Source organism: Quercus robur, chromosome 2, assembly GCF_932294415.1.
Source record: "Quercus robur chromosome 2, dhQueRobu3.1, whole genome shotgun sequence".
NCBI lineage: Eukaryota > Viridiplantae > Streptophyta > Magnoliopsida > Fagales > Fagaceae > Quercus > Quercus robur.
Genome location: NC_065535.1, coordinates 42,433,362 through 42,452,920, shown reverse-complemented (window position 1 = coordinate 42,452,920; position 19,559 = coordinate 42,433,362). Strand labels below are relative to the sequence as shown.

At 34.3% G+C, this 19,559-nt stretch overlaps 1 protein-coding gene, 1 long non-coding RNA gene, 6 other non-coding genes and 1 pseudogene across 9 annotated transcripts; 8 read left to right on the top strand and 1 right to left on the bottom strand.

Moving 5' to 3' along the window:
- Positions 1-1,790: 1,790 nt before the first annotated feature.
- Positions 1,791-9,125, bottom strand: LOC126713739 (protein CONTINUOUS VASCULAR RING 1-like). Its single transcript, XM_050413586.1, has 7 exons — positions 8,792-9,125; positions 7,656-7,708; positions 4,918-5,027; positions 3,943-4,110; positions 3,756-3,853; positions 2,475-2,601; positions 1,791-2,124 (listed from the first exon to the last, which is right to left on the bottom strand). Exons 1-7 carry the CDS (start codon positions 8,948-8,950, stop codon positions 2,027-2,029), a joined length of 813 nt encoding a protein of 270 aa, XP_050269543.1. The 5' UTR covers positions 8,951-9,125; the 3' UTR covers positions 1,791-2,026.
- Positions 9,126-11,621: 2,496 nt separating this feature from the next.
- On the top strand, positions 11,622-13,944 carry LOC126713740 (uncharacterized). Of its 2 annotated transcripts, none has more exons than XR_007651409.1 (2): positions 11,622-11,795; positions 13,131-13,944. It is a non-coding gene; the product is annotated as an uncharacterized LOC126713740 (long non-coding RNA). The 2 variants fall into 2 exon arrangements; XR_007651410.1 differs by having other exon boundaries at positions 12,686-13,944.
- LOC126716225 (small nucleolar RNA Z43) lies at positions 11,911-12,008 on the top strand. The gene has a single exon (XR_007652041.1). It is a non-coding gene; the product is annotated as a small nucleolar RNA Z43 (small nucleolar RNA).
- On the top strand, positions 12,218-12,299 carry LOC126716240 (small nucleolar RNA U83). Its single transcript, XR_007652053.1, has one exon. It is a non-coding gene; the product is annotated as a small nucleolar RNA U83 (small nucleolar RNA).
- LOC126716219 (small nucleolar RNA snR60/Z15/Z230/Z193/J17) lies at positions 12,362-12,445 on the top strand. The gene has a single exon (XR_007652037.1). It is a non-coding gene; the product is annotated as a small nucleolar RNA snR60/Z15/Z230/Z193/J17 (small nucleolar RNA).
- Positions 12,640-12,762, top strand: LOC126716265 (small nucleolar RNA SNORD14). Its single transcript, XR_007652072.1, has one exon. It is a non-coding gene; the product is annotated as a small nucleolar RNA SNORD14 (small nucleolar RNA).
- On the top strand, positions 13,154-13,248 carry LOC126716223 (small nucleolar RNA Z43). Its single transcript, XR_007652040.1, has one exon. It is a non-coding gene; the product is annotated as a small nucleolar RNA Z43 (small nucleolar RNA).
- On the top strand, positions 13,860-13,959 carry LOC126716252 (small nucleolar RNA snoR113). The gene has a single exon (XR_007652064.1). It is a non-coding gene; the product is annotated as a small nucleolar RNA snoR113 (small nucleolar RNA).
- A 4,754-nt stretch (positions 13,960-18,713) lies between these two features.
- Positions 18,714-19,559, top strand: part of LOC126699219 (uncharacterized) — a 3,110-nt pseudogene continuing 2,264 nt past the window's right edge.

Here is a 19,559-nt window from a genome sequence, read left to right as displayed (position 1 = left end):
AGTTTGTAGGGTAATTTCATGGCCAAGGTAGAGTCTTTTAAATTCTATCAATACATGGTGAAATAAATCAATTGTATTTTTCCACATCATTACAAACAATGATTAACACTTATAATATGTCAAGTCTAGAATAGCATAGTGGAATGGGAAAAATACATAGGTAGTTCTGTAGGATTTTAATCACTAACTAACTATAGTAAGGATTTCATTAAAAAAAAAAAAAAAAAAAAAAACCTATAGTAAGGATTTCTATTTTTTGGATGAATATAGTGTGGATATCTATAGCATGTGCTTCTTTTCTATGATGATTTCACAGATATTCATGTTAGAAGCTCGGTTAAGTTAAGACTTGTATGATGATTTCACTGATATTCATGCTAGAAGATAGGTTAAGACCATTACGGTGTCTCCAGAGCTCCCCTATCATGGGGTTTGGGACTCCAAATTTTTTTTTTTAAATGTATACACCAATCTCTATTGCATCTAATGAATCAGGTCTTCGTCCTGATACAATGCTTAGCGCCTAATACCAAAATTTCCAATAAAAAAATAGAGCCAATCATCAGTGTGTAGTTTGATAAAACCCTAACTGTAAAGATTTTTGACCCTAAACCCAAAGGCAAAAGTATCCATCCAACAACGATGGAGCTCTCAAACTTTGATGCTGTTGTCGGAAATAAATTTGGTTGTAGATAGACAGACAGACTTGAAAAAATTCTTCGCACAACATACATGGCACATGTAAAATGGGTGGTTACCGACAAAAAGAATCTTTAGAAACTAGTTTAACTGTTCAATCAGTAGTAGTCATGTTAAGATTCTGATTGTTGTTGTTGCCTTGCCTCAACATTAGATGACAAATTTTGATTGTAAACCTTTCTTGCCTCTCTCGCAGTTTAATCCCTCCTACTCCTACATCACAGTTTCAATTTTATTCTTATGCATTTTAATTGCTTTAATTTCTTCTTTCAGCTTTCAATATTCATAGTCTCTTTACTATTAATTCTCAAATTTATCCCTCAAAATCAACTGAATTTTCTCTCAATTTTTCCAAATCAAGTCAATAAAATCTTTAAAAGTTGACTTTTAATTCATAGCAGCTTTTAGAAATGCAAAACAAAATTGCCACAATTAAACGTGTAATAACAAAATTGAAATAACCCTCATTATTGGAGGACCAAAGTAAGTCTTTTATTTATTTATAGAATTTTAACCTATGACATTTACTTTTGTGATTTTTTTTTTTTTAAATTTTATTATTTTTTATTATTGGACCAAGACACTAGTCAATTTTTAGTGTATCCGAGGATTGAGTCTCAAATTTCTTATTTAACCATTAAAAATTTTATTAAATGAGCTAACTGGAAAATAAAAATCCTCTCTATTAATCCCGAGGAAAATCCCATCAAAGGAAAAAAAAAAAAAAAAAAAAGAGAGAGGATTACATAACCATATGTAGACACACACTGAAGCGAATTAATAGTTAATACGCCCCAAGGTCTTGTCCTAGAAAAAGTTGGTGGCTTGAAGAAAATTCAATTGGTTTTGATTCTCTTCACTTCTAAAGTTCATACTTGTTTGATTATTAGCATCTCAAAAAATACACTTGAACATAGAAAGAACATGAGATCATTTACTGAACATTCAACACGTACTGCTATCTTTTATCTACAAAATCGAACTTATGTCCAAGGAAGTCAAGGCGAATATCCTCCAATAGCAACTAGGGTACACACTCTCATCTCAAAGTAAATTTAAACAAAGCAATTTTAGCCGTGGGAAAAAAGAAATTTAAAGACAAACAAATCTAGCAGCCTGTATTATAAACCAAACTATATTTTCAAGCAAACACTAGATTCTATATGCTACATGGTGACCAATGTTACATATGCCATCAAAATAGGACACTTACAACCACCACAGATTGACAATCTAATTCCAACACCTGCCTTACCACAAGACCGATTCTGCTAACTGAATTTGATCCAAGGCGAAAGACAAACAATGCCACTACATCTAACAGCTTTCAACTTCTTTCAGGTCTACTTCTATCCACTGGCATAGCCCGTGTATCCAAAGTTGACAGGATCTGAGGCATCGACATGCCACCAGACACAACAATTTCTGCAATTGAAGAACGAGGAGAAATCAAGTCACCTAAATTAGATGATAAGTGCAATGGATGAGACTTTTCTTCCTCTTATTTTTTTTCCCCTTTCAACTCATTGTAGGATCCTTAACTATATTAATAGGGAACCCCTCCTTAACAAAAGTACCTAGAATTTCAAATCCTTTTTTGTTCATGCTGCAATGAACAGCATGAACTTTCTAGTACCATTAGGCCATTAGGAGAAAGCTCCAGATATGGTCTAGTTACAATAAAGCCCAGAAGGAGATACCAGGCCAAAAGCTATCACCCTCTCCCTGTCTCTGCATTATTAACATAAAATAACATCTAAGAAATGAATCCTCACCGATTCCTTCACGGACTGATAAATTTGGTCTAATAACATCCTTGGTATTGACCAAAAATATATCACCAATGTAAAGATGGTTTGTTGGAACATAGACACAGCATAGCTCCTCCTCTCCAGAATAATTCTGCATTAATTGATTTAAAAAGGAGATCAGTATAGATCCTATTTGAATTTCTGATAAGCATAGCTCAGCTTGCCAATTATTCAAGATTCAATTCTCCAACAGCTTTCAATTTGTGTAAGGCATGTTTAAATCACACAAGCAACCAAGGATCAATAACCAATTTTTTACAAGAGAAGCTTCAATCATTGACATATCCAAGGTTCACAAATATATAAGCTATGTTCAATATGAAATACTAACTATACTCCTAGATGCATAAACTAAAAGTTCAATGTAAAAGGGGGTTAATAATTGGGGCAAAGAGAGTTAAACTAAAACCAATTACAGATATTCAACTCTCAGAATTTTCTGTATGTGAGATTTGTTTTCTTAAACCAGAGATGGTGACATATTTATAGGGGAACCTTCAAGGGATGCATGCAAGCCCTGTCAAGAGACCATTGGGTTGCCTAAGCCAAAAAAAAAAAGGTTGTCACCCTCATGGAGTAATAAAATATCCAAAACTCACAACAGTATAATAACAACAACCACCACCCCCTCTCTTGGGGGCCCAATGAGGAGACACGGCATATTCAAGCACACTCATACGAGTCTTTTTGAAGAAGAAACAATGGTCAATCATCAGTCTGGAATGCAATGATTTAAAAAAAAAAAACAAACAAAACAAAAAACAAAAAACAATGGAGAGTAACAGAATCAAGCCTAAGAGATTCAGTTGGGCACTAGAAGTGGTTTTGCTAGAGTAGAGCATGGCAAGCAACAACAATTCCATACATTAGTACAGTTTTTGCAATTATATGCAAGAGTGTATGCAAGCAAAATATGTGCCACAAAGATAAATCGTTTGAACACACAACACAATTAATAACTAATAGGTCATACTGAAGTGAAGAGCCAGGCTGAAAAACACCTCAATCCAAATCAACACAACCCAAATTGATTTGGTCTGTTGGGTTTGTTTCTTCAGGTTAACAAAACCGAGTTGCACCCTCAGGCCTAAATACAGTCCCAGAGTTGAAGTAACAAGAAGCATGTGTGCACACAAATTTACAAGGATTGTGGTAAATGTGAGGAAATAATAGTTTCACTACTAACGGATGGTGTTCAATTGAAGCAGTGCCATGATAATCTCATTACATATATTGTTTTCAGACCTGGAGGGTGACGGATGAAGTGATGAACCCAAATGCATATTCACCAATACGTGGGTGCCTTATTATGGCTACTTCCTTAAAGGCCTGTGTGTTTTGATCTGTAATAATAAACAGATACAGGATATAAATTGGCCCATTGAAACTTATTACATTAAAATATGGGTGTGAACAAGAGCACAAACCATACCTGGTGATATGGCAGCACTAATTTGCTTAGAGGCATTGTATATATGACGAACAAATGGCATCCGTTTGATAAACCACTCCCCAAGCCCTAGGACAGATGCACCCAACCATGATGACATGAACACTCCAACCAAGAAGATGAATGTTATCGAAGTTACAAATCCAAGACCTGTCGAAGAAATATGAGCGCAAGTAAAAACTTCTATAAGATACAGTATACATATACGAAGAAATTCTGTTTAAAGCTAATGTTGATAAACATAGTGAAACCCGTAGAAGTATGTTTTCAGATCCATTATAAAACTGCTCAATGTGTGAAGCTATTCAGCCACCTCACATAAAATAATAACAACATAAGAACCCTTCAAAGGTACATGTTCTACTTAGTTAAGCTCCGTAACCCCTTAACTACCCATAACAATAAGTATGATAGAGCAAGAAAAACTCTCTGTTTCAACTCTTTTTCTTTTACCCCACAAAATACAAAAAAAAAAAAATTAGCAAAAAAAGATCTCACAGGAAAGAGAATCAATGTAACCAATATTGAAAAACTAGCATTAAAATTAGTATCATGTTTTTTGAACTTAATTTCAGAAAATAATATAACAGCTGTCAAACATAGATATATAATATTTTATAGAAACTTAATTTAAGAAAAACAATATGATGGTTGTCAAACACAGATATATAATATTCTAGAAATTTGTTCATAAAATAGTCTGTGTGCACTCCATCAACAGTGGCATCTAAGAGCAATTGAAAACCAATGGAACTAGAAACTTGCATTATCTTAAAGGGGAAATGGTTCTCTGTAATCTTCATATTGCACTAGCCAGAGAGGGCAAAACAAGGAATGCATCTGAAAATGATGCCACAGAGAATCAATTCTGAGGGGGATTGATTAATACATCTCATACACATTTACCTATGCAAGGGATGGATATAAATATTTATTTCTGATTAACAGTATTCTTACCAAAAATATTAATTCCAAGTTGCGCATAGATTGGGGAGAAGAAGCCATCCACAAAGTGAATAAACCACCACGTTATGTAGAAAGTAATTGCTATTGGAAATAGAATAACACTGCAAAACAGCTAAGATAAGCACATTGATAAAAGCAAAAGGCATGATAAGCACAGCCATCAAAATATAGCTTCTTATGGCTACCACATAATTAAAGAATTTATAAAAAGAACAACACCACACTATACAAAATTTTCCAAGTACAACTCTGTGAACTCCAGTTTAGTATCAGAAACAGAAACTAGGAGTCTAGGAAGTAGGAGGATCCTTAGTTCATCCGGTAGGACAGAATCCTATTTATAAATGAAAACATTTCATCCGACTATAACAGACTTCCAGATTTTTTACTGGAGGCTAAAATTATCAATTTCTAGTTATATTTTCAAAATAAAAACTCTAGGTTATATTCAAAAAATTCAATCTTTCAATACAACAAAGTTAAGCAAGCCTCAAGACTTTTCATTTTCCCTTTTTGATAAGTACACAAATAAATGGACAAAACCACCTTCCGGGGTTGCACCAGCCAGTTTGCAGAACCGGTCAAGACATTTAAATTTTTATTATGATAAAATTCTAAATTACAAGAAACCAACTCTAGGTGACAACCTGGAAACTCTACATTTCACAAGAACATGCGTAACACATTTTCCACATTCTCATCTTTGAAAACATCCCAACATACATACACACATGCACACACAGGCCAATCCAATGGAAGATCAATAGCACATGAAAAGCCGATGGCTAAAAATGTAGTGGCTGCTGCTGCTTACTAGCAACCAAAAGGAACAACTATAAAGTGAGGCACATCCACATTGATCATTTAGAACCATTAGGTAAGGGTGATTATCAATTTATGAAAATAGTTGGAAACATTCTTCTTCAAATTCCAACTTTTAAGCAAAACACTTCAAATTTTGAATATTTGGAAGCTTTAAATGCAATTTCTAGTTATATTTTCAAAATAAAAACTCTAGGTTATATTCAAAAAATTCAATCTTTCAATACAACAAAGTTAAGCAAGCCTCAAGACTTTTCGTTTTCCCTTTTTGATAAGTAAAATTACAAATAAATGGACAAAACCACCTTACGGGGTTGCACCAGCCAGTCAAAATCAAAGATTCCATCTTTTAAACAAAACACTTCAAATTCGGAATATTTGGAAGCTTTAAATGCACCCAAAATGCTCAACAATGCCAAAACAAGGTAAAGATGCACAAATACAAAATCAATGCCAGTTCCAGAAGTCCCAAGGGGAAAGTACCAGATGTCTCTTAAAAAGAGCAAAGAAGTGATATGCTGTCTTTTTCCCACAGTTTCAAAAGAGGTTTGAAGTACCAGATCATCTTGTGCTGGAACTCAATTGGCCCATCCATGGAGTTAGACAGGATATTTTTTAATAATTTGCAAGAATATAATCTGAGTTGGGGGTCCAAACACTATCATCAAGAACAATACCCAAGTGATTGTTCTTAGTGAGATCTAATATCTCCATATCCATATCAACGAGGTTTCTTCTAACTTCCAGATTCCAAGATAACCCCTCCAAGGACAAAATTGCAACTTTAGAAATGAAATAGATGAAAAGCACAAGGAAAAAAGTGCAAAAAAGAATGCCAGTATGCGCCACCCCCACCATATAGTAAAAAATATATATATTATGTACCCAAACCAACAATGAGATAGTTAGAAATATATACAATAATATACTGCTAACCCCGCAATTCAAAGCCCTCCCCCCGAACCCCTAAGCACTTTGTGCATGGGGAGGTGCTAATTGAGTTACAAGGCTCTTGGCAGTACCCAAACCAACAATATATGTAAGGAGAAGAACAGTTGGCAAGTTGAGTTTCCCTTAGGAAGATAGGTCCAATTGAATATCCTACAGCCCAAATCTTAAACAATCACTTCATGCCAAAGATCCTAAATTCCATAGGAAACCACTAAGTCATTTAGAACTAATTCCCAGAACTCACCATCTGTATAATTGATGTTCAAGAAAGGAACAATTCATATGTAATCATGGATAGTGTTTGGAATTCAGTGGGTTATGCCACAGAGGGTTCTTGATTTGTTAGCAACATGGCACAGTGATTTTGGTAGGCATCATATTATCACTTTTTGGAGAGCAGTGCCTCATTGCATAATGTGTCTTTGGCAGGAAGGGAATGCTAGAAGCTTTGATTGAAGCGAATGGTCTATTCTTGAGATTAAATATTTTTTCTTTCATACATTGATGGATTGGAGTATTGTTTTTCAATCTGTTCATGTTTTACTTTTTTTGATATGTTAGAGCATTGGAATATCAGAGTTTGATTGTACTACTCCCTGAGTACACCCCTGGCATACATAGGACTGTTTTTTGTTATGTTTAATAAGACTTCCGTTACTTATCAAAAAATAATAATAAATAAATAAAATCATGGATAGTTTTAACATAATACAATGATATGAAGAATTACTCCAATTTAATTAACATTTGAATTTATACCAAAAAAATTCTTTATTTGTCAAATATTACCAAGATGAACCAACAAGAAGAAAAACTTCCACATTATTCATTTGTTTCAATGTATGTGCTTCTCTACATACATAGGAATGTATGAATGTATAACCAAGCAAATATACTGTGTATAATGTCCATGTCTTGAATGAAAAAATAAGGAGAAATAAGAAAGAAATGCGTACCATCCGGTCATGAATTTTTTTGATGCCCAGCTCCTAACAACTTTGTAAAAGGTCTACAAAGTGAATACAGAATAGAGCAATTGTCAGATGAATGTTAATGATATACAGGAACATAAAGATGCAGCCATTCATGATTCATAGCACTTAGACCACAAAAAATTTTTGATGTAACAACTATAATTATGAAAAGTGAATTTTTGGAACCCATTTTTTACCCAAACAAAGTTCGTAAAGAAAAGGAGGAATCTTAAAACAAGAAATAAAATAGGCAGAGCCACACTAACCATGGCGGGATCAAGTCCTACAAGAATAAAAGACTGATGGTAATCTAAATTGATGAAACAACATTCACGGCAGTAAATCAAAGTATTAACAAAACGCCAATGAGCTCTAAGCCTTTTAGCTCAACTGTCATCTGCTCTCCTTGTAAGTTGTAAGAGCAAGGTGAATGGTGAGGCCGTTGGTTCAAAACCAACCAAGTGCATGTGTAAGATACTAATAACCAAAAAAAAGCTAGGACTACAAGTATCTTAGAAAAAATAATTTCAGTGTATCTTCTATATTTTTAAACTCAATCACATGATGCAAACGAGTTTTCTAACATGACTGAGACCCATTACCGCCAGAAATGTCTGTAACATTTCCTAAAAAGTGCCTATTCAATCTTATCTTGCTCTTTTTTTTTAAAGGGGGGTTTGTATGATTCTAATGCAAAGCATAATAAAGTTACTCAATGTCCATTGAATTTGCATACACAGCCTGTTTCAGTTTATAATCAAACCCATTATACCCATAAATAGAACAAAAGTATTAAAACATTAGCCATTCCATCCTATTCAACTTAATCAACTAACTAAAGCACTTAAAAATTTTCAGTTTAACTCGGCCTTAAACTTAGTTACCAAAATCAGCCATGAAAGAAGCTATTCTAATCTAAAACATATTCAATTCGCAGTATTAGAACAGGTCAACAGGGGTTTTATATAAATTAAGTTAGAGAAAACCTCCACAGACTGAACAAGAATATCAAAATTTCCATTCGTTTTTTTCTATGAGAGCAAACACAGAGAGAAAAGTACCAAAAAAATATATTAAAAAAAAAAAAAAAAAACACTAGGGCAAGAGAGAGAGAAGACCTCTCGGCCTGAGTGGTGCGAGGAAGATGAAGAGGAGGAAGGCTTGGAGGAGGAGGAGGAGGAGGAGGAGACGTCATCATCAGCCACCGGGATAAGAAGCTCTCGATCTTTCTCTCTTTCTCTGCTGGCCATCACGATCGCCGATTTGTCATCGCCCATCACAAACGAAGCGACGTCGTTTTCTTTTTTCTTTTCTTTCTTTTTTTGATTTATTTATTATGTCGTTGAAATTTATCGTTTTGAGTTCAAACTCCTCCACCGCAAAGAACCGAACCAGTCAGTCAGCCCAATCGATAAATAGGTTCCCAAGTCTGACCTGACCTCCTTCCTTTTTCTTGTCCAATACAATACTACTCTAGTATTTATTTTTTCTTTTCTTTTCTTTTTTTCCTTTTCGTTTCAAAAATTTTTTTTATTTTTTATTTTTTTTTATTATTATTATTTTTATGTGGGTGTGACTGGCTGGGACAGGTGGTCGTGAAAAAAAAAAAAAAAAAAGATGAGGGATGTGATGTGTGAGGAGTTCTGAATAAAATGTGTTGAAATAGTAATTAAATAAATAAATAAAAAAAAAGGGCGTATTAGGCAATGCCGCAGTGCTTGCTGCTGCCTGCTGTCTACCACCTAATCACACTTGTTTTTTTTTTAATCTCCTAATCACAGACTGTTTGATTCACATTGGGCTTTGAGGCTCAGGCATGTACCGACCTGTCTGTCTGATGTGATTAATGATCTGTCACCAATCATAGGCTGCCAGCGGTTTTGGGCCAATCGGATCTCATATGATTTTCTTTTTTCTTTTTCAAATGATTAACTATACTATATATATCTTCTTCTCAACAAGAAAAAAAATTAACTATGTATATATTTTTCAAGTATCCATATCTTTTAGATTTCCAGGGGGTATTATACCACATAAAATTCATTAAATAACATAATCTTAAAATAATTATTAAAAACACAATAACAAAAAAAACTCAAATTTATCAATTTTATATGGATTCTATTAACAAATATCCCAAGAGTAGCATACGTTAAAAATTAATAAATACTTATAATGCATGCTTTTCAAAAAAAAAAAAAAATACAAATTTTAATAATTCATTGATTTACTTGCACAAATTCATTGTAGTTGCGTATATTTTTCGGATATGTGTACAAGTTGACTTTATTTTTAAAAAAATATATAAAAACATTAATTAATAAAGAATTAAATACATTTTAACCACTACCCTAAGGATATTTTTAACAAAAAAATCCATTTTATATTACACCAAACAGTTCGTGGATTTCAAAGAGCTCTTATCTTGGTTGATCCGAAACAACCATCATCTTGAGCTCTTTGCTGTAACGGTTTGGCAATCTGGAACCAGCGGAACCGGGTGCACCTCAATCAACCCGCAGACTCACTGCACCAGATAGCTCACATCTCAAAAGTTTGGCTAGCTGACTACCATGCCATGCAGGTGATTTCAGATATACTAGTGCAACAAAATCAGCGCCCCAGAAAGCATTGGAAACCACCACCTTCGGAGTTCTTCAAGATTAACTTTGACGGTGCGATGTTCCCTCATGAGAAAAAAATCTGGGATTGGCGTTGTTATTAGAGACCATAGAGGCTTAGTGATAGTGTCATGTTCTAAATCGGTACATCAAGAATTATGTAGTGATGATATTGAAGCCACAACTGCGGGGTGGGCTCTTGCTTTTGCCTTGGAGATAAGAGTGAAGAAGGCTGTATTGGAGGGAGATTCTTTGAATGTTACCAAAGGTTTAATGGAGGAAGAGAGGCTACTAGTACCAATGGGTTTGCTAATTGAGGATGCAAAAAGTTTGTCTCACTGTTTTGATAAATTACTTTACTCTCACACAAAGAGGGAATGTAATGCTTTAGCTCATAGTCTGGCTAGATATGCTGTTGGCATACCAGATTTTTTAGTATGGATGGAGGATGCTCCACCATAACTACACAATGTATTTCAAGCCGACTTATTAGGCTTTTTTGAATAAAAGAAGTTTCAATGTTTTCCCCCTTAAATATATATATATATATATATATATATATTTAGGGGTAATTTCACTTTTTTATCATAAATTATACCTCATTTTACACTTACTCTTTAAACTATTGAAATGCATGATCGACTCCTGAAATTATAGCTTTGTAACACTTAACCTTATGTCGTTTGTTTTGATGTTAAGTCTTACAATATGTAGAATCGAAGTACCAATTTACCTGTTACTGGCTGTTTTGAAGGGAAGGGTAAAATGGTTTTTTAATACTAAATTATGTTAGACCTAATCCCAAAACAAACGATAAAGAGTTAAGTGTTATAAAGTTGTAACTTTTGAATTGTGCATTTTGATAAGTCCAGAGGCAAAATGTATGAAAAAAAGAAAAAAAGAAAAAAAAAAAAAGAAAGACAATTTCCTCACTGATTTTTGAATACCCACCACCACACACCCTAGCCCAAATCATCATCTATTAAAATATAAAACTAACCTTCTAACATTTTTCAGATTTTATTTTAGTCCTCTAAGTTTCAGATTTATTCAATTAATACCTTTTTGATAGCCTTTGTTAAAATTTTTTGAAAAAACAAATCTGAAAAATATTTTTAAATCATTAATTGAACTTTTTTAATTTAAAAAAATTTGAAGAAAAATTTAAAAAATTGAAAAATAAACCACAATATACAATAAAAGTTGATGAAAAAGCATTAGATAATATACTTGAAAATTAGAAAACTGAAATGAAATCTAAAGAAACTTAGAGGTACGTTTTGCATTTTAGCTTAATAAATAATAAGAGATAACGCAATTAAAACGGCGGCGTGCTAGATTTGGATCGTAAAACGCACCGTTTCTAAGCGCATTGTAGCAGATCCGAAATAAAACCCTAGCTAGCATCAGCGCAAACCCTAGAAGTTGGCTACACACGCTTCTTTTTAAGTAGAAGCAAGCAATAGAGGAAGCTCAAACCACAAAAGCCACAGCCGTCTCTGTGAGCATCTCTCATATCCTCTTTTGTTATTTTGCTCTTTCGCTTTATATTTTATTTTTATGATTCATCGTTTCTGTTATCTGTCTGTCTGTGTCTAGCTTTATGCGTACTCAGGGGACTGTGACGATTTGTGATTTAAGGTCTCGTTCGTCGTAATTGGCCCAATCGGCCTTGCCGACCATCCTGATATATCACCACCCATATTCTGAGCCCCCCCGCCCCCACTACCCTTTTTATAACTAAATTAGTGTTCAAAATGGCCAATGATTAGATATATATATTTTTCTAAATTCAAGCATATGTCTGAATCACTCTCTGTGGATCAATCTTTGCTTTTTGATTTTTGAGTGGGTTTGCAATGAATTAAACATGTTTATAAAATAAATTATTTATTTTAACTTTTGTGCTTTCAAAGTTCAAACTGCCTATGATGAGAACACATGGTATTTGCGCAACGTATGACAGTATGTGATTACATTTACCTACTGCCTTCCTTCTGAGGCTTTCGTTTTGTTTTTTGTTTTTTTGTTTTTGATTGGTTGATTTTTTGTTCATGAATCTTATGTATGGGTCATGGGATGCGTATTTCAGATGATAATCTGTGATTAACACATTATTGTATAGTCTTTCGCTCCTATCTGATGACCCATTTATGTCTCTTTCTTGATATATAGTTTAGCTTAACCTTTTTTTTTTTTTTTTTTTTTAAGATTGATAATATTAATTGTGTTTACCCTATACATTTTAGGTAGGAAACTTTTTATAAAAAAATTTTCTAAAATGGTTTACTAATGTATGCCATGAGGGCTATGAGCTTAAATGGATGGTTTTAACTTTTAATAGTGGTCAGTGATGATAAATTCAAGGCTTGTTTCTCAAAACATTCGCAGGGCCGCCTAAGAGCTTTTGCCTTTTGCCGAGCTTGAGAGCTTGTGCTGCTTTTATCCTTCCTTGGATGTCTGACACCAACTGAAAATTACCTTGGTCTGCAATTGTGGTTTATGTTATTGCTTAACTATTTATTGTAATGTTTGAATAAATTTTGTTGATTGGCCAATGATTATTAATTATTTATTTAGACAAGCATATGGCTGAACTTTATGTTGACAAACTAATCTTCTCTATGAGGCCTAATCCTTGCATACCCCTTGTTTTAACAATGTTGTTCGGTGTATAGTTGTTTATTTGTTATTTGCATGCCGCTCTGTCTTCATTTTGTTTGGTTGATGTCAATATGGTCTAAAAAGCTTTGATTGCATGTTTGAGTTCTTAATGGTTGCAACTTGCAACCATTTCAGTTACTGTAATTTCTTATATGCATTTGTGAATTCATAGGAATAGAAGATGAAATTGAGGGGGGACTGTGATGATTTCTGTGATAGGTCTCGTTCGTCGTAATGGCATCTTTGCCTTGCCGACCATCCTGTTATATCACCACCCATATTCTGAGTCCCATCTAAGTAAGCAAGCAAGCGGATAGCAATCTAATAAGTAATTCTAATTTTTGAAGTAAAGGGTGATAATTTTTTACGCTTTTCGTTCATTTTTTTCCCCTTCTGTTCTATGATATCTAGGTTAAATTTAATGTATCCTTTGTTTCTCTTTTATCATTGTCTTACTTGGTTCTTTTAAAGAATCTGTGTTCTACTGTGTGCAGTAGAATGATGCAATTGCAAAAATATGTTGGTTTGGCTCCCTGAGCTGTTTTTATATCTTTACTTGTTAACCATTGATATTGCTTATTACAAATTTTCCTGCGAAGCACCTCCTTATTGTAATATGACTAGTTGCGGATATGGTAATTGGATTGAAGCAAATAAATCCTAGAAAGAAAAGAGGCTTTTGTACCAAGTTCATTAGTTTGAGGGATACCAAACCAAGTTGTATCACTCCTTTTCAGTTTGGAAGTCTATTAATACGGTTACATATAGTTATAAACTCTTAATTTTTCTAGAATTAGTCAAGTTATTCTGTATCAGATCTCAGTATTGTGCCACTGCTGATTCAGATTTTATTTCAAATTTAGTTTCCTTTTAATTATTTAAGGTCTACATTAAATTTTGCTGGCGATGATGACACAAAGGCCGGACTTACGGCTGCTATTGGTTTGGTTTGTTGGTAGTAGACTGATGAAAGTGCAATGAAGGTGTTTTTTCTGAGCTAGTTCATTTAATGTTGTTGAGGAATATGCTATGTTCCAACAAATCTCAATATGGGCAAAAAAAGGTATTTTAAGTTATGGATTTAGATTAGAATCAATAACTACTTATCAGTAGATTTTGAGTTTGGCTATTTAATTTTCTCTTCCTTTTTTCTCTTCGTTTTTTTTTGAGGCCTGCGATCTTCATAGACTAAATAATTAAAAGGAACAAGGTTTCATATTAGAGGAGGGAGGCTTTAAGAGGAAGGTGGCATCTAATAAATTCAACCACGTAAAAGCAATTTACCTAGGTTAAAATTAATCTAGGTTTTTAAATTTTTGATAAACAATCTGCAAAGCTTTGATGGGGTATTCTTTTGTAAATTTGTTATAATTAAGTTAGTGATGGTATAATTTCGTAGTGTAAAATGCAAAATAGTTTAAGGTGGATTTCTATGATTAATAATAGTAAAATAGGTCGAAAAGACAGTAAAATAACTTGTTTGAAGTGGCGTTTTTAAGTCTTTACGTATTGAAATGAAATTACTAAAAAGTATATTAATTTTCCCCTGCCAAATTGAATTTGTCCTATTTTAGAGCTATTGCCGATAATTTTCAGTAGGCAATCGATTTAACATCTCCTGAACCAGACAACTCGGACTTTAATCCAATCAATTTATGCTTGTGAAGTTCTCAAAAAAAAAAAAAGTTTATGCTTGTGGTCAGTACAACGTAACAAACATCAACGTGGACAGCACTGGTGGTTCAACTCTTTATATTGCCCACAAAAATGCACAAATTATCCTGGTTAAAATTCTCTCATCTTCACAAGCTAATGACATATTGATTAGGTCCCCAATAAAAGCTACACACAGAGAAACAAGCTTATGTGGGCCAAACATAAGAAAATGATCTCACACAATCTACAACTCAAAATGATTTATTTAGTTGATAAATAAATCCTCTGTTTATCCAAAAAAAAAAAAAAAAAAAAAGATTCTCTGTGGTTTTTTATTTTTATTTTTTGCCTCCCAAGGGGGGCTTGCCCATGATTGTTTTCTCTGATGATTATTGTTGGGAAAGGAGAAATTGGGGTTCAAATATGGGTTCGGGTTTTAGGAAATGTCGTGAATAAGAATGGGTGTCACCATCATTAAATAAGAATAGGTAATGATGACATTACTCACTGCATGAGGTCACTAAAATATTTTAGCAATTGAGATACATATCATACCAGTAAATTCTACTATAGTGCACCTAAAGAATTGTGACATTGACTTTGAAAAACAATTAATAACTCACAATAAATTTTGACAAGCAAATAAGTTACAAGTATGATTGGATAAAAAAATAAAGGGAATTCAGATAAATCCTCAATTTAAATTAACATGCAATCAATAGCGTCAATTATTAGCATAAAAATGATCCAAAATACTTAATTTCTTATGAAAATCATATTACAATTCTTAATAGAATTTTATGCTTTTTTTCATAGAAAATTATACTTTTTTTAATTTATTTATTATTTTTTTATCACAACTAAAATGCAGAATGAGTGATTTCTTTAATTTAGTGACATCTCACTCGACTCAAACCCAATATTCACCAACAAGCAAAAAAAAAAAAGAGAATTTTTGGTCTTGAATAGGGTACAAAAATTAATCCAATCACATGACCATATTTTAATCAAATTGCAATTGAATTTAGCCAATTGCCTACAAATAGATGAAAATCAACAAAAATTGGGGTCTAACTATTAAAACCATGAAATTCTTTATTTTAAGGGCTAAAATCTCTATCAAATTATATGGGTGGACAAAATATACTATTGAAAAATAACTTGCAAAACAACATTTTTTTTTGGGTGTGGAATGCATCATTAGAGGTGTGCATAGGTTGGGTTGGAAGGTGTTTTGCAACCCAACCTAACCTTGTATCATAGGGTCAATTTTTTTCTCAAATTCTTTGCCTGTAATAGCCCTAAGTCTCTGCCAACACCACACACACACATTGCAAAAACAATTAGAACATATTATTACGAACACACACTCACACAACACACACTATATTTACAGGGAACCACCTCGACCTTTAGTACTCAATCTCAAGTACAAAGGAAACCCTTACAAGCCTGGAGAAATACACAGAATTTACTGCCAAGTAACTGCCTGAACCTTGGACCATCTACCACTTGTGTTTGACTTAAGACATCATCAACTGCTACTTTCCTAGCTCTCTTCCCACATTTCCATCCCCTACACAGTAGGCTAGAACATCAGGAACATCAAGAATTGCTTGGTTACTACTTGTATCTACCACTACACATCAGCACATGTCACAGCCCATGTCTCAACAGATCATGGGGCTTTTGCCCATCATCCAGTAGCCCATACAACATGTCTATCCACGTTTTGGGAGGTTTGGTCCATGCCTAAGCCCTCCCTTATCAGCTACACAGCCTGCCCACATGCAACACACATATATGGTAATTGCCCATTAGCCCACTAGCATCTGTCCACGCACTAGGCTAGCACCCACCAGCCCATGCCTTGCACATAGCATCTAATTGCACATCATCATGGCAGCCCAGCCCAGCCCTGCCTTGCACACAAGCCACCTAGCCCACACACAAGCAATTAGTCACTAAGCCACCAATGCCATGCACCACCATATAAGGTCGACACCACTTGTTGCCACCCAGCATGAAAACCAACTCTGCCCACCATGGACCTCCTATACCGTGGCCTTGGGCATCATGTGGAGCAAGGTGCCTCCACATGCTGCCCTCATCTATTGCTCATCGATCCAACTTATGTTGGGGGACCAAGCATGTCCCCCTTAAAGAGCACTAAGGAGCATAACGAATCTGGTATGAGGAAATATTGATTTATTGAGGAGACACAAAGCCATCTGGTTGGACCAATGCTACCCAAACACCATCATTCCTCATGCAATCATCATCACAGACTAAAGCTCCTAACACCTTGCTAGGTTGATAAATTCCCAACTCAATCCACATGGATTGTGTCGAGTTGGGATCATGGATTATGCACTTATGTACATAGTGGGTCATGTTTGGTAAGATGGATTAAGAAAACTATAAGCAAAAAACCCAACCCGACCAAAGGTTCAAAATTAGATCCCAACCTTTCACAATTTATGCATCATTTTCTTTTTTAACTCGAACCAAACAATTTTTTTTTTTTTTGGAGATAAATTACCAAATTTCTTCTCACGAATGAATGATATGTGAAATGCAAAGATTAAAAAAGAAAAGAAAAAGAGAGAGTAATATGCATTTAAGTAAAAAAGAAAAAAAAAATAGTGTTGAAATGAAATTAGACATTTGTCACCTAAGCATGGTTTTAAAACTCGGACTGGACCGGGTGGTCTGACCGGGTTAACTGAGAATCAAATTGAAATTTGGGTTTTTAAGCACCTAGAATCGCAATTGTCAAATAATTAGTGAACCTCTTGAACCGCGGTTTGACCAAATGGTTCAACAGAACCAGTCACGGTTCAACCACGGACATAGCTTACTTTTTAATTCATAAAGAATAAACCATTTGCTTGCACCACGTCTAGAATCTAGGTTCAGTGGAGTAATTTTTAATTAACACCCTAACCACTACGCTATAGCTAGTTATTTATATCCCTTGTGGCAAACTCTTTTTTTATTTATATAAAAGAATGCCATAAGAATAATTTAAACTTTCATTACTATATATTTATTTTATAATCAATATTAATAATATTTTATTATATCATTTATTTTTATTATCCATCTCAAAAGGGGAATATATTGAAATAATTATAATTAAAATCCTTCAAATATATTCATATTTCATAGTTTTATACTTAAATAATCAACTATAATTTTCAATGTTTTTTTATGCTTTATTATTTTTATAATCAACTATATTTATATATTTAATCAAGATTGTTCTTTAAAAAAAAAAAAATTTTTATTTCATTTATTTATATTTTAGTTAAATTATTAATTCATTATGACGTCATCACGGTCTAACCTCGATTGAATCTCAGTTCAATCTCTAAAACCTTGAACCTCTCCCTTTTCTGGTTCTTTGAATGGTCTAGATTTCAAAACTATGCACCTAAGAGCTAAGAGTGTAATAAAGACAAGAACTTAACTCGTGTTACCTGTGAACCTGTTACTCCACCAGTCCTTGAGAGAAAATGATAGTCACGACGACTCACATTTTACACACCAGAAAGCTAGAGCGCAACATGGCTTTGACATATACAACCCAAGCCAAGACAAAGTAGCCCTCCCACCCATACATAATAATTCACACCACGTCGTCACCACTCAAAGACAAAAGTCACTCACTCTCATCCTCACAGTCATGGAAACACCACTGGGTTGGGTGGCTATCGACACTTATTGTCCAATCTAGACCCACATACTTAATTTATACCTTACTTACCATTTTCAATCTCTTACTCTTTTTATTACACTCGGTAATCACCCACCCAATTCAAATACAAAAAATGATGATGCACGCAAAGTTGGATTCCAACGTAACAAGGGATTTTGTTTTTTTTTTCAAAATAACACAAATTCTCAAACAATTTTGTTAGTTAGTATCATTTCCAAATTATTTAGAAAACTAACATCTCGAGTTTGTGAGACTCGAGTTTACTGTAGCAAATCGAGTATCACAGACTCGATTTCTATGAAAATTCACGTGGAAATCAAGTTTTACGAACTTGAGTTCCACAAAAGAAATCCCAGATATCAAAACTTGAAACACAGCATGGGAAGCTCAGATGGAGAACTATGGTGATAGATCAAGACCCAGAGAGACCTAAAGTGATAGATCAAGTCCCAGAGAGAAAATCAACAACAAGAATGAAGAAACCCACCCAAAGACCCCGAGAGCTTGATTTCAATCACCGCTGCCACCACCTGGGTTTGATCTCTCTAGTTTGTTGTTTTCTGTCTTTGTGGTTTGGGTTTCATTAGAAAGATCTCTTTGGTTTGATCTCTCTGTTTTTTGTCTTTATGGGTTTTTGGGTTTGATTTTTCTTTGTTTATTGTCTTCATGTTTGGGGTTTCTCTGTTTGATCTTCATGGGTTTCTTTGTTTTTTGCTTGTTTTGGGTTATCTTTTGTGGAACTCGAGTCTCACAAACTCGAGTTCAACGTGAATTTCATAGAAATTGAGTCTGTGATACTCGAGTTGCTACAGTGAACTCGAGTCTCAAATGCTCGAGATGCTAGTTTTTTAAATAGTTTAGAAATGATGTTAACTAACAAAATTGTTTGAAAATTGGTGTTATTTTGAAAAAAAATCCGTAACAAGCCTAGACCTATTGTTGCCACGGTCACCAAAACACCCCGTATACTACGTACAGAGTCCATTGCACGATTCTCATGATGGCGACAAGTGACATGCAACCCGCCATATAGTCCCATGGATAGTCCCTCTCACCCTTCCTACGACCGCCACTCCCTTAGAGAGTCCATCTCACCGGAAGTAGAATAACAACGACAAGGGGTGGCCCCCTGGCCCTGAGTGTGATGTGATTAAAGAGGAAAGAGATTATTATTATGGCCATGGAGAGATGATGTATAGTCGGAAAGGGTACCTCTTCCTGTTG